The sequence below is a fragment of the Ipomoea triloba genome, chromosome 5 (assembly GCF_003576645.1).
Source record: "Ipomoea triloba cultivar NCNSP0323 chromosome 5, ASM357664v1".
Taxonomy (NCBI): domain Eukaryota; kingdom Viridiplantae; phylum Streptophyta; class Magnoliopsida; order Solanales; family Convolvulaceae; genus Ipomoea; species Ipomoea triloba.
In genome coordinates this window covers 24,215,911-24,232,069 of record NC_044920.1, presented here as the reverse complement: position 1 = coordinate 24,232,069, position 16,159 = coordinate 24,215,911, and the positions used below count along the sequence as shown (strand labels likewise).

The window sequence follows — 16,159 nt, the reverse complement described above, 5'->3', positions numbered from 1 at the left end:
GACTCACTCAGCCAAGTCGTGACGGGGTGCAAAAGATTACAGTGGAACTCATGGCTTCAATGTATCAACAAATGCAACAAGCAAAGAGAGCTCGGGTTGAGCAAGGGCATCGTGGCCAAGCTGCACCAGTGGAAGGAGAGAATGAAGATGAGCCAGCTGCAGACTCCCCTGCTGATGCGCCAATGAGGTTAAACTTTGAGCAACAAGTGCTGGCCCAACTGGGCGCTATGCAGCTCCAAATGGGGCAGATTTCCCAGCAGGTGGGGCTAGTACAAACTGAGCAGCACCTCATAAATACCGGGGTACAAACCCTGAACACTAGGGTCGATTATCTGGAAGGAGCAGTGACCCGCATTGAGGATTATCAAGCATGGCACCGCAGCCAGTTTCCACCATCAAGACCTCCCTACTGCCCCTATGACCCTTCTGCTGGACCAAGTCATTGATACTCCTGAGGGTGTTTTGCTCATCCTAGAGACAAGATTTCTAAACTCTACCTTTCAATTTCTGCATTTTTATTTCTTTTGCTTAAATCTTTGCACTTTCAGTTTCTTTAGTTTACTCGCACTTGAACTTTTTCAATTCCAGTTATCTTTTTTTTGGTGTTCTAGCTGTTTTGTTGGTTCCCCCAATGTGTTTATTTTTGGTCCATCGAGGACGATGGTTGGCTCTAGTGTGGGGGAGTGGGACCATTTTATGGTTTGAATTTTGGGCTGTATATATAAATTTTTGCTTAATTTTGCTTGAATGATTCTTTGTGCATATTTCTTGGGTAATCGCTGTCCTTGCATGAACTTATGAACACTTCCTTATTGTTGGTTGGTGGTTGTATGGTGGTACTTGTGCAATCTTACTTTTGATGGATGATTTGAAGCTAAACGTATGATTGATTCAATCCCTTGCCAATATCTTTGTTTGCTTGTAAATAAATGAATAATTTTGATCCTGTGTGTTGTGCTTAGCTAGTGAAGGCTTATGTGAGATTCCGGTAACGGTTGCTTTGCTAGAACTTGCCCTATTACTCCCCAATGTGAAATCTCAGGAAATTGCATGATTTGAAATGATATAGGCCATTTTTGTTTAACCCTTAGCCTTAAAACCTACCCTGTGAATATGTCTTTATCCCTAGTTGTCCCCTTTTGAGCCTTTTGTTCATTTAATAAAGTGCTTAGCACTTGTTCCACCACTGCATTTGTTTTTCTTTGTTCACCCTTGTTAATTCACCCTTTAGCCCTTAGCCAAAATAAAAATAATAATAATATTTCCCTTCCACCCTTTGAGAGAGTATAACACTTATTCCTTAGTCTAGGAGAGATTACTCTTGTGGAGCTCATTGCCATTAGCATCACTCTAGATAGTTTTGTTTTAGTGTGGGGGTATCTTGTGAATATTTTGAAGACATTGTTTATGTTTGAAAGTCATGTCTTGGAAAGAAATGAAAAAAAAAAAAAAAGAAAAAAAAGGAGAAAAAGAAAAAGAGAAGGAATAGTTGTATAAAAGCTAAAGTTCTCCATCTTCTTTGAAAAAGTCATAACCCTAGATCTAGAGTGTTACCCTTATTCCAATTACAGTTTTCTCCTTGGTCATTTTAGTCAAATCTCTTTTAGATTAGTATATGTTTAGGTGTGAAACTCTCTCAATTTTGTTTATCTCCATATCCTTTCTTTGTTTAACCATTCACCTTTAGCCCCGTTATAAGCCGAATAAAGACCTATTTGATCATTTCATGCATTCCAAAGATCGACCTAGTGGGAGTAAGAAAGGCAAGCTTATGGGATCTCATCTTTAGCCATGTTTTGCATAATCTCAACTTAGCATTTGTGCACACAGGGTCCTCACATAATCTAATAATTTGGCACTTGGTTATTGGCTTGGGAAGGAAACTTGTTTGTGAGGCCTAAATGATTCTTGAAAATTGGACAGGTTGTCATGAGTCGGTTTGTGGTTTGTTTGGTGGTGCAAGAAGGAAGTGGAATAAATGTTCATTGCTTGGTAGTGGTTATCCTAGTCTTTGCTTGAGGACAAGCAAAAGTTCTAGTGTGGGGGAGTTGATGCCTTTGTCTTGTAACACGTTTTTCACCCCATTCCTTAACCTTTTTGATAACATAATGCTTGTAATTAAGTTGGAATCTATGACTTGTTTGTGTGAATTGTTTTTCTTTAGATAAAATGTTGAAACGAGTCATTCGGAAGTCTTTTGGAGCATAAAGGAACGATTTTAGAGGTCGAGAGGAGTGCACGCAAGAAGATCCGATGAAGAAGGCGAAAAATGGACTGAAAAGCCATACGGCCGTATGGATGGCCGTATGGCCTCGATCAGCGAAGGAGTGAAACGCCCTACCATACGGCCTCTCATACGGCCGTATGGTAGGCCGTTTGCTCGATACTCTGCACAGTATAAAACTTGTTTTTATGCATTTTGTGGGGGACTCCGAACCCTAGCTAGTTTAGACTCTCTCTCTAATATTTTCATTAGCCATTTTTAGCTTAGAATAGCTTAGATTGACATTGTAGAACACTTTGCAAGCATCTTTTGGTGGTTTTGGAAGGGATTCCAACAACATCTCTCCATCATTAATAGTAAAACTCTTACTTCCTCTTCTTCAAGTGTTTTTACATTTATTGCATGTTTATGCTTTCCTTGTTGAATCTTGCTATGTTTACCTTAAATATGAGTGAGTAGTCTTTCGTATGGGTTAGATTTGGTGTTTATTGCTCTTATTGATGCTAGTTAGATGATTATTGCATAAAGGGGATGAACACCCATTTAGGGTTCTTGAGTTTGAGTTGGATTTTGATTTTATCTTTCAATGATTAGTTGCGCAATGATTGTTGTTTGTCTTTGGAATGTCTTCCATCAGAATGGGAATTGGATGGGAGACTTGAGCCAACCCAATCTCAAACCCATTTTCTCTTCTATGGAAATAGGGGTAGATCTGGGGCTTAAATAGCTTTTGTTCTTCAAGAACTTAGGTTGATACACCATGGGAATGGGGCAACCTTTGTTCTAATCCTTGTGGAAACTTGGATTCTTTTGTGCTAGCATCAAGAACCTAGGGTTATTGTTCATCCCCCAACTCAAGTGTTAATGCATCAATAGAGTAATACACCTAATCTAACCCATTCTTCCCAATAGATTTTAATCCTAGTTTAGGCTTGTTTTCCCTTATATCCATAATTCCAAAATTACTTCTTAGTTGTTATACTTTAATCCTTAAAATGGTTGCTTGGATCCTTATGGGTTTCAAGACCTTGGTGACTAGAGCCTAGGTGATTAATCCTTACGTGCCATAAAATCCAATCCTCGTGGTTCGACTTTACACCCATTTTCACACCCCGCTCTCACTACATCACCATAAAGCATAAAACCATAATTATATAAATAATGCACCTTATACGTACTGTACGAATATATGCATATATGAACAAACCAAGATTTGCATAAACAATTATACTTATACACAGATGGTAACATATATGCATACCAAATTACATGTTAAAAATAATTACGTATATATATATATACCATGTGCGCAATAGTAAACCAGAATATGCGTAAACAGGTATATACATACACAACATATATCGCATACATGCAAATAACTCAACCAATAAATCATTTATGCCAAATTAACCACAAATAACTATAAATAATTTATAATAAAAACATAACTGATTTTATGCCAAATGTAACGTCATCGAAGCAGATTAGAAAACCAATCTCCACGCAGCTCTGTTTTTAGGGAAAACGGAGACTCCGTCGCAATCGCCGCAGGGATTAAGACTCCGGCCTTCGCTTGCTGCCTGGGAGAAGCTCGGTTGCTGCTGCGATGGACATACCGCCGTCGGACTTCCGTCGCCGCTGGACTGCGAAAGCCGATCACCCTCGATCGCCGTCTACAGAAACCAGTCGCCCTCGCCTGCTGTGTATGTAGACAGCGCCATGGGTGAAACGCCAACGTTCGTCACCTCCAATGAATGCAGATCGCCAGCCGGCGGCGGTCCATGGGCTGCGACACCTCCTGGGGCGTGGCCGATCGGAATCATGGAGAGAAGAGAGGGGACTGATCATCGTCGTCCCTTGCCGAAGCGAGTCATAACCTCGACAGAGCATATTAATGACCTTGGATCCCAAAAAAGTGCTGCATGCATTTTGGATACTGAACAAGGTAGAGTGGACTCCTTGAGTCCATTTTTACTTTAAGGAAAGATGGACTCGAGTTACCCAAAGAACAATAACACGGCTTTCATTTTTCAGTTGCCCAAAGAACAATAACAAGGCTTTGTTTTTGCTTTGTTTTTATTAATACAATTATCTATCCAAAAAAATCGCCGCTTTGTTTTTTATAATTTAGATTTTTTTTGCTTGTTCACATATTATAAGAGATGGAAGAGTCCGGTTTTTGTTTTTTTTTTTTTTTTTTTTTTTTTTTTTTTTTGCAAATCACCGCGTCACGTTGTTAACATTTCTAAAAATAGTTTTCATGTACACGTCGAAAAACCTTATCTATTTCCAATATTATGTGCGTGCATCCGACAACGTTATTAACTTGTGGTCTAAATCCTATGCAGTGTGATAGGAATTGTAAAGTCCAAACTCACAGGATCCAATAACAATAACAAACTATGTAAACTTAATAATAAAGCGCATTAATTAATTAAGAAATTAGCACAACACAATTGCACGTTTGATTTGAAGTTCCAGAATGTGGTCTCGTAGTCAAATTTAATAATTCGTTAGCAACTATCATACAGTACATAATAGACAATCACCATCGGCTGATGACTTCATCCGTGCCTAAATAAAAATTAGCATTAGTTAATTGCACAATATAAAAGCGTAGACAATTCATATAAAATGTTTTACCTTTGGTGTCGGGATCCGGATCAACGAGGCCAACGACGGACACGTAGGTTTCACAATGAAATGGACTTTAGTAGCAACACCAATCAAAGATGTATTTATTGTCGTAGATCAACCCACTCTTCGATGCAATGTCCACGTTTAAATCATCAATGAAAAAATATTTACTAATTTTCGAGGATTTGTCTTGTTGAATCTTTTTAATTTTTTTTTATCAAAAGAGTAAGATGGACTGATGTAGTTCATCTTACCCTCTTTAAAAACAAGTAATAAAAAATTAAGTCCATCTTGTTGAATATTAAGTCCATCTTCTTGAATATTTTTAAAATTTTTTTTAATCAGAGAGTAAGATGGACTGATGTAGTCCATCTTACCCTCTAACAAAAAAAAAAAAAAAAATTGAGTCCTTCTCGGACATGGACTTTAAAAAAAAATGGATATATAAAATTAGAGTAAGATGGACTGATGTAGTCCATCTTACCCTTTAACAAAAAAAAAAATTAAGTCCTTCACTCCTTTACTGACACGGATTGAGTTGGACTTAAATAAAGAGTAAGATGGACTGATGTAGTCTATCTTACCCTCTAACAAAAAAAAAAAAAAAGTCCTTTCACGGGCTTAAATAAAGTCTGACTAAGAGTCAGACTTTCCGTGAAGGACTTAAATAAAGATTGACCCACATGTGTTATTTTTGTTGCAACTGTAAGGCATACAATAAAACATCAATATGTATGTTCTCCAGCTCCGTCTTGGATAAATTATTTGAAAATGTTAGGTACAATAGTGCCAGAAGCTATGTTGTTTGAAGAATACGAGAATGCTGAACGATATGCTCAAGATATTCTAATTCGTTTACAAGCTATTAATTACCAATCACGTAAGCTATCCTTATAGTTTTCCACATTTTGCATTTATTTTTCTTTTGTAACTACATTTATCCTCATATGGTTTTTATTTTTTTTTAAAGCTTGTGCCCAAAGACATTTGCCTGATGTTACTACATGCACTATTACATGGTTTTCAATTACAATTACATCACAAATAACATTGGTAATTATATCTATGTATTTGTTACATTAATTGCTTTAATTTTATCAAATATTTATGGATATTATTTCTTATACATTTTTTTATAATTGCGATGTAGAAAATTCCAAATTGTATGCATCGACATTTAATGCAACATTTAACAATAAGCGTGATTTTGCTTTATGCCCCCACATACGGAATAGAAGTATCCCTTGAAAACATGTGCTTCACTACCAGAGTTTCTGATTTCATGACAGATCATGGTTTAAATCTTGGAGATGTTGTTGTATTTAGACATATTGGCTTTTTTACTTTTGAAACATTTCTCTACTCCGCCAACGGCAATAAAAAAAAGGGAGCGCAATCGTCAGGGCCAATACTTAACTTACCGTCTTTGTGAGAGCGGTATCATCACGTAATAAATTATCATATACAAATTATATATTTTACTACAAATATTAACTCATCTTTTTCATTTTGTGCTAGACCAAATACGGGTCAACGCAAGGTCCGCTCTACCACCATCTTTTTCATTTAATCAAATAAATGCATGGCATTCTCTCTATGTTAAATTGTCTACACGATCCGCGGTAAGTAACATTATACATTGTACCTTATACTTCTTTCAACATTATCTTTATTTCACTAATTTTTTTTTTCACATTTGTAGCTTTCGAGATTATCTCGATTCCTTAGTATCGCAGACGTGTTCAGTGAGCTTCTTAAAATTATAGTAGGACATAGAAAAATTGAAATCAACTTTCAACCGGTATGGTTCACCGAACAGTGGGAAGAAATTACGTCGCATTTCCAAATAGCACGAACAGATGATGTGATCTTATTCAATGTAGCAGACAATGTTATACAAATGTTGGTTATCAGTAACTGTCATGTTGAAAATATTTATCCGTGGTCGGTTAAATATTACATTCGTGACAACCTGTATGGTGAACTTAACCATTTAAATAACACCGGATGAAGTTTTCATCAATTTATGTTTATCATTATTATTAGAGCAAATTGCCATTTTGGTCCACTGACTATAGGGGTCCTATTAATTCTAGTCCACGACTTTCAAAAGTGTTAATTACATACCATGACTTTTCAATTTGTATCAATTTTGGACACTCCGGTGAAATTTCTGGCCAAATGTCGCCGGATTCTCTTAATCCCACTGATTTGGCTTAATACAAGGGGCAAAAATGTAATATTCACTATCCAAAATAACCCAACCCAAACCAATAATTCCAAACCCGGTTCATGCTTTGGATAGTGGAAAATTGGCTTCCATGTGCAATGCATCGACACCTGGCTCGGCTCACATTCCTCCTGTCCGTCGTGCCGGCAGATCCTCGTCGTCGCTCGCTGCCGGAAGTGCGGCTGCAAGGAGATTCCGTCGGTCTCGCCCGCCGGAGCTGGAGAAGAATCTCAAATCTCCAGTAATATTCTACTTTAACTGGACATAGTTCAATTGTAACCGTAAAAAGATGTAATCTGACAATTCAGTTGTATTTTGGCAATTCCGGCAATTCCGGCATGGCCACGCCATGTGCGAGCTCCGGCTTGTTTAGTAAGAGCGCCGCCGTTAGCGGAGGAGCTGCAGCCTTGAGGATAGTTCCGGGTATTCGGGTAGGGTTTGACAGGGGAAGAAGAGATGTCAATCACTGTTCAAACTCTGATCTCTTTGATTAGCGTTTGCGTATATAAGTTGCACTGTACATATATAGTAGTCAAAAGATAACCCAACCCAAACCACTGACTTAGGTCAAAAGATCTAGGACAAAGCATGAACCGGGTTTGGGATTATTGGTTTGGGTTGGGTTATTTTGGATAGTGAAAATTACATTTTTGCCCCTTGTATTAAGCCAAATCGGTGGGATTAAGAGAATCCGGCGACATTTGGCCGGAAATTTCATCAGAGTGTCCAAAATTGATACAAATTGAAAAGTCATGGTATGCAATTAACACTTTTTAAAGTCGTGGACTAGAATTAATAGGACCCCTATAGTCAGTGGACCAAATGACAATTTGCTCTTATTATTATTTAATATTTTTTTTATCTTTTTAAATAAGTTACTAAATTATTAATCATCTATCAATAATTATAAATATATTCAAAATCAATATTAATTAATAATTAATCATGTCTAATCAATAATTAATAATTAATCATGTCTAATCAATAATTAATAATTAATCATGTCTAATAATTATAAATATATTCAAAATCATGTCTAATCATTATTTTCATGGTTCTCGATTCATTTCAATAATGCACACCAAAAAAAAAAATCTGTCCATAATCATATCTAATTAATAACTAAAAACTCAAAGTAAAAAAAAAAAAAAATTCAAAGTCAAAGTCCCAAAAAAAAAAACAACTCAAAGCAAAGATGGACTCCAGGAATTTCACACAAGGGAAAAACAAATATGGACTCCCGGTATGCCTAAAAACAAAAACAATGAACGAATTTCACAAAGGGAAAGATGGATTCCCGAATGTCACTTTACCCTTTCTAGTATCCAATCCCCATGCACGAGAATGTGGGATCCAAGGTTAAAATTGTCCCCTCTCGGGGAAAGCACACTGCCGAAGCACACTGGAGTGGTGAAGCCGATCAGGAGCAAAGTGTGAAGGACACGCTGATGGCTGATGGACACGGTCTCTCGCCGTTCACAGTCGAAGAGAGAAACACGAAGCAACGCAGAGTACATATCTTATTTACAGTAAATTTTATTCCCTTTTCGTTATAGCATATTACCGCACATAATATCATGTATTGATAATGTAAGTAAAATCCTAATCAAAGACTTAAAATAGCAGTGCACAATAAGATAATTGCATGCTTCGCACATAAAATCACCTTAGACAGCTATAGACAATAATAAAGGATATTTGTACCGTTCACCGAGGAATAATCGAGAGCAATGCTGATAACGTGTTGTGAATAAAAACTTTCTTACGTTGTAAATCTTCTGTGATCATCGCTTGTAATGTGTATTATATGATTGTACTAGAATACAGATAGAGAGGGAAGAGTGTAGGAAAAGTTACGGGAAGAAAATACTCATTCATTTGTATTAACTGTTACAGGATATAAAGTATATACTCTCCTACAAAGTAGGAAACTAACTAACCACAAATGATAATGGCCACATGACTAAATCTTCATATTAATATTATAGTTATTACCCAGTACGCAAAGCGGCCAAACCAGGTTCAAGTTCCCCATCATCATTTAATCATTTCTACGCCAAGCTCAACACCATTATTATTTAAATATACCATAGTCATTGCTTTCTTCTTCACCAAAGGTTCGCCGATCTGTTGTACTCGCCGGAGGAGGGTCATTGCCCATCTACTGCATGCTATCATCGCCAACCATGCACCACCCTAATCATCATTTTCACGTCAAGCATCCACAGCCACCACCGCTGATCAAGGAAGTATGCCGTCTTTTCACCGCCGGAAGCTTCTCGCCGGTCACACCAGCTTCTTCATAGACGCGTCGCTGTCAACTGCTACTGGATTTGCGGAGAGGAGACATGAACGGAGGTTCCAGTCATCGCCAAAGCTTGCCGACAGAGAGGAGGTGATTATGGCTAGTGCGAAGAAGGAAGAGTGATAACGTGAAGGAGGAAAAGAGAGGAATATCGGCGGCTACTCCGATCCGATCAACCCAGTACGAGAGAGTGAAATCCGAACAGAGAGAGAGAGAAAATTGAGAGAGGAAGAAATATAGGATAGGATGATAACATATGCATATATATATATATATATATATATATATATATATATATTCTATGTATAACGTAAGCACATAACGTATATATATATGGCTAAATTATACAGAATTTTAGGTGTAATATAGGCACTAATGATATACTTACTGATCAGTAAGGGTAGAGAGGATTAAGTTAACTTACAAATATATACACAATAGAATTACGCATAATTAGGTTAATTGACAACCCCACAATTACTACATGTAACACATGTCTACTACTCCTGGGGGAAGAACACAAGACTTGTCAGATAATATTCACTTAAGACTTGAATTTGATTTACCCTATAAGGTGTTTGGTTGGGATGAAGGAATTAGAGGGGAAAGAATTGTAATTTGGTGAAATTGCAATTCAATGAATAAAGTAGGAATTGAAATTATAGTGTTTGGTGTGCAGGAATAGGAGTACAAGAAATTGAAAGGTAAGAATAGTAGTAGTAGCAGCAGTAGTAATAATAAGAATAATTCTTTCAATTTTTTTTTTTTATAAAAAAACAAAGGGTATGGAAGGAGGAGCAAAATTATCTTTACACCAACAAAATTGTCTATCCTCTATACCGAATTGCAATTCATGTGAATTTATAGGGATAACACATGAATTGCAATTTATCATTTAGAGAGAATTACAATTTCATAAAATTACAGTTTCTTCCAACCAAACAATATAATTTGGAAATCCATTGAATTAAAATTCAATGTCCCCAAACTACACTCAACCAAACAGGCAATTTCTTACACTCAACCAAACAGGCAATTAGAAATGAAGTTGCAAAACATACCAGGAGCAGGGCGGTTATGTACTCATCCGCATTAATTAGTTACATCACCTACTTTAACCCCTATTCCCCACCTCCAATTAAATATAAAATTTGTTTAGATTTTTTTCTCCACATCACAATACTTTTTATTATAAATACAACATTTGCATCCTTTCAGGTTTATAGCATATAATAGTATTTTTTATGCGTGTTGCGTAAAAAAATTAATACATAATATTAATACTTTATATTAAAATTTTAAATTTATGTAAATTAAGCGTAAGGATTCTGTACATAGAATAAATTAAAATTTTGTGTTAAAACATGAGAAACAGAAAGTTACGAAATCTGTTAAAACTTAAACATTAAATCCGAATTCGAATACTTTTTTCGATTCGAATTTATTCAAATACGAATACGAATAAGAGTGTATTCGATTTGAATAGTATTCGAATATATATTATAATATAATATAATATAATATAAATTTAATAAAGTTATCAAACCCTAACATCTAACATATTCTAATCTGACGCAACGAAAGCCTTAGTCCGTGAGAACAAACATCAGCCTCCAAGTCTCCAACGCGGCAACGCCTCTGCAGTCTGCCGACTCTGTCCTCATCATCGGTTCCGACTTCCGAATCTGCAATCTGCGTCACTGCCTCAGGCCGACTACGGTTCCGGCAGCGGAGGCCGGAGGACAAGCTCCTTCTCGGCACTCCTGAGTCCTGACTCCACTCCAGATCTGTGACGGTTCCGGCGCAGACTCACTGGACTGTACGTACTGCAAGTTCCGGCGGACAAGCTTCTTCTCCGGCGGCTTCTGTCGATCTGTATTCTCCGGCAGCTTCAAGTTGCTTTTAATACAAACTTTTTTTAAAGAACTTTTAATACAAACTTGAAATTTTTATTCTATACTATTTGATAAACTTGAAATTTTTATTCTACTATTTGATATATGAATTTGATGATAGATTTTTTGTTGTTATTCTAATGTCATTTTTTATTAGTATATTCATGTAAAATATCATGCTATTTAAACTTAAATTATTGGAGAATTAAAAAAAAATTAAGCTACCATCTCGAATTCGAATATTTGAGTCGAATTAAATATATTCGAATAAATTGATCGAATCGAATAAGAATTAATTTTAGGATTCAACCATTAAACGAATTCGAATTCGAATACTCATCAAAATAATCAAATTCAAATTGAATAGTCAAATATTTGACTCGATTCGATTCGTTTACACCCCTAATCTTCATCCATGTTATCATCTGATTCTCACTGTTTTTCTTTCTCATTGTTCTTCGTTTCTAGTTCTCCCTTTTAACACAATGCCCTTATAAGTCATCTTACACACAATCAACTAAAAGTAAAAAAAAAATTAAAAAATTTATCAAACATTTTTTTATAACCAACTAATACAATTAATTAATTAAATCAGCTAAAACAAACAACTATTAACTATCAGCTAACACAATTAAACACCTATCAACTATCAACTGATTACCAAATACAACCCCTTAATAATTTATCTCAATTATTTTCTTTTTATTTGAATATGTATAAACACACAATTTTTTTAAACACATTTCCCAAATATTTCTTATATTTTGTCATACATTAAAAAATATTCCTACAAAAGTAGTTAAATCGCCGTGGGAATACATGAAAAACAACTTGATCATGTGATTTACCTGCTCCGATATCTTTAATACTAATATCAAGTTGTTTAAGGTATTGATCCGATGGTACATTTAAATATTTCTAATGCCCAGTTAGAAAAGTGACAAAAATTGCAACGTCAATTATAGTGTAGGAAAAAAAGTGAGCACAACCAACAAGTAAGGATGAATCTTCCAACTATCATTATAGCTTAGAGACAAAAGTGTAATTTTTCTTATAAAAAAAATATAAAATTAAGTATTAAAATAATTGATCAATAAAATTGATGCATGCACTAACACGTCCCTATTTGTTCTTCTTTTGCTTTATTTCATCAAATAATTCTTGATTGTGATAACTGCCCTTCAAATCTGATTCATCAGAAGTGCACCCCAATGTATCAGTTTTGGATTTGGTTAGAAAAAATAAATAAATAAATACTAACCAAAACAAAAAAGGTATCCCTGCAAAAACAAAAATAAAATTAAGGAAACAAGAACCAAAAAATTAATTTAGACACTAAATTGGTAGGCTTACCATCATATCATTAAATGGAAGTTGTTTAAATGCTGAGCATGCGGCCTTCAAATTACAGAATGTGAAATCAAAAATGGGTAAAAAAATAAAATAATACTTAAAAATGTAACTAAGTAAAGAAAATTAAGGAAACAAGAAATTTGTTTTTTAGATGTGGAGGAGGTGAGGAAACTGGATCTATGAATTCCCAAGCGTATTTTCATTATCTGCAATTATAACATGTAAATATATTAAGATAAAAAAAAAAGTATATTTAATAAGAAGCTAATTAAGGGGAGCAATCACAAGGCCGGGATCTACTAGAATGGGAAAAATTAAACAAACAGCCATAGAAATCAGATGCCTAGAAAGATTAGATCGATCTTGTGTGAAATTGATACTTTTTAATAACTTACTTTCAATTGTGTAGCCGCGGATTAGTGGTGGCACTGGTGTTGGCCACCACTGTTGAGTAATGGAATGAACAATTCCTCTAAAAGCAGACCACCCAGAAGAATTGATCCAATAAAAATAAGTACCATCTTTAATGGCAAATCCTGTGTCTTTAATTTTAGGATCAAGATTAGGATGCACAAGGTCTAGGTTTGAGAGAATCATAATATTTGGTGTAATGTAAAACTTGTGCACCAAACTCCACTTCCCCATGTGATAGTCCTCCAGCTCCCATATATAATATGGGCCTTCAAAGTGCGCACCCTTTCGGCATGTTACACAAAGACGATTCTGAGATAATCCAAGGGTTCTAGTGAAACACTTCTCATCTTCCACATCAGTCGGCATATCAATTACGCGGCAAAATTTTTCAGGACAATTGTAGGGATCATACACAAGAATATACTTAGCAAGCAACATATGCAGCATCCCTTTATAGGTCACAAGAAAACAAGTAGAAGGAACTAGAAACCTTGCAAATATGGGCCGCGGTGATGAAACCACAAGACTTTTCCATTCCTGAGACGAGAAGAGTTGAAGTCTGTATTTGCAGCAAGAAATGGGTGGATAAACACAAATGTGAACCACCACACAATCATAGCGAGAATGGTCTACACATTGCGATTGCTGATTGGTGGTGCAAAGGGAACAGGGCGCAGGAACGCAAAGGAAGCCAGTGGACATTACGTGCATCTCCCTCTCACTGGATTGGAATTGGAGGGGAGGGGGAGGAAGAGCAGTCCACTGCTTGGTTAGCTGATTACAGACATAGAATGCGGATACGGAAGGGGAATAGTAGATGGGGATGGAGGCGCATAGAATTAAATCAGCACACGGAGCCTTCGGAAGCCGCACGAATTGGCATCAGGGTGGGGGTATCCATCGCAAACGATCGGGAAATTGCGGTTAAACATATTTTGGAATATAAAGCAGGCAGGCGATGGCGATGATGAATGAGGATGATGAAGAATTGGCGGAAGGGATGGGTCATGGCGGCGGTGATTGAATAAAGTAATAAAATAGTGAGAAGAGATAAGAGAACACCAGCTCTTGCATACCAATTTCAACCGGATAGCTGCTCTGCTGGGGAGCCTGGCCAGGATTTCAACAAACAAGCTCTCGCCCAGATTACTGAACAACAACTCAAAGGATGGATCTGAGAATTTCATCAACTTGGCGTCCTCAAGGCGATCCATGCGGCTGCGTTCTGTACTGTTCTGTTTGTGATGCCAATTCTCCCAAACCCTTGTTCGCACTTTATAGGCACGTGAGACGGAGAGTTTGAGAAACAATAAAATTAGGGATATCAGTTCATAATTCTATATTCAATACTATAATATAATTTTTAAATCTATCTTCGTACTACAATTCTACAGAGTATGATAATACAATTTCTAATAAAATATATTTTTTCTCTTGCTTTCCTATTTGTAATATAATTCTAAATTAAAATTACTAATCCTAATACAATTTTTATATATATCTTTTTATATATATATATATATATATATATATATATATATATATATATATATATATATAAACAAAATCGTTCAAAACGAAATCCTCCTCTCCCGCCTAAAATATTGTACATTAAAACAATTAAAATAATAGAATAATATTAAAACAATACAATTCTTATACTACAATTCCAATACAATTCGTATAAACAATAGAATAATATTAAAACAATACAATTCCTATGCTACAATTCCAATACAATTCGTATAAAATAAATCTGCTATTAAAACACGAAATCCAATACTACAAAATCTTTATCTTTATATCTATAAAAACAAAACGAAATCTTTCTTCCCGCCCAAAATATTGTACATTAAAACAACTAGTATTTTCACCCGTGCGATGCACGGAATGAATTTGTTATAATATATTAAGAATATTTGGATCGATATATAATTATATAAATTATAACATCAAATATTATATAGTGCAATTGAAGATATGTTTTGGATCGATTATGTTTTCTAATGCTATCCTTGTTTAAATTCTAATAAATAATTGCTTAATTAATAGCTAATGTGTATATGTACGCATGCGGTGTTGGAACTTTAGATATTTTATATATCATTGTTAATGATTTTTATAAATTAAGCAAATATGCTCGTTCTTTAGTAACTCAGTTATAGTATTCAATTGCTATTCTAATTCATGTGTATGGAAGATATATTTTTGTGTAGATATATTGCAATTTTGCTATCTTAGAAAAAAAATATAATATCACCGGTTGTATTTACACATTATTGAAAACCTCTTTGTAAACAACATTGGTAGTAGCAGCACAATCTTGTCCATCATCGTCTAGAACTAATTAACACTTTCAGGCTTTCAGGATGGGTGACTCGGGAAAAAGGCATGTACAATTGACCGTGATTAAAAACTGATTTTTTTTAGCAATCTGCATGAGTCTTCTTGCATGCAACAAATATCACAAAAATTCAGTGTTCTAAAATAAGTGTTTAAATACAATATGTAGATAATTTATATTGCATTATATATCATTAATTTAATTACTTTTCGGTTAGTTTTTGCAAGATCTTAAGGTATACTTATATTTTGATATTCAGTAAGTATAACTATATTAGAGAAAAAATCACCTGGGAATAATGGGATAATCAGTTGAGTGATTATTGGTTGATCGTAGAGTGTTGATATTCTCTGAACAAATAATTGTTGAAAAAAATAGCATAAGGGCATTTTAGTGGTCATACTGTGGTACAAATATATGTAGGGTCCACTTTCGATTTGGGTCGGGTTAAAATATATTCGGGTTCTTATTAGTTAGATGAAAAGTTTGATATATTGTACGCTAAAAAAAGATAATGGGTGAATGAGAAATTGGTTCTCAAAGTTGACCCATTTGAGTTAGAAAAAGGGAGAGAAAATGTTTTCAAGTAGGTTTGTCCCACATTGGTTTGGAAAGTGGGTTTACACAACTACTTATACAAAAGGGTTGACTCGTGTGCGCCGACACCTGCAGGCACGAGTGTCGTTCAGAAAACGTAGGTAAGAATATATATTTTATTAGGAATTGTGTTACTATATTTTAATTTACAATTGTATTA

General features: G+C 35.3%; 1 protein-coding gene across 1 annotated transcript; it reads right to left on the bottom strand.

Moving 5' to 3' along the window:
• Positions 1-12,627: 12,627 nt before the first annotated feature.
• On the bottom strand, positions 12,628-14,337 carry LOC116020841. The gene is made up of 2 exons (XM_031261393.1): positions 13,040-14,337; positions 12,628-12,850 (listed from the first exon to the last, which is right to left on the bottom strand). Exons 1-2 carry the CDS (start codon positions 13,767-13,769, stop codon positions 12,822-12,824), a joined length of 759 nt encoding a protein of 252 aa, XP_031117253.1. The 5' UTR covers positions 13,770-14,337; the 3' UTR covers positions 12,628-12,821.
• Positions 14,338-16,159: the final 1,822 nt, after the last annotated feature.

Excerpts from the sequence above, each read along its gene's own strand:
- LOC116020841 (XM_031261393.1), bottom strand. The coding sequence starts at position 13,769 with ATGCACGTAATGTCCACTGGCTTCCTTTGCGTTCCTGCGCCCTGTTCC. Across the intron at positions 12,851-13,039 it reads CCGCGGCTACACAATTGAAA|ATAATGAAAATACGCTTGGG; the intron begins GTAAGTTATTAA and ends TTATAATTGCAG.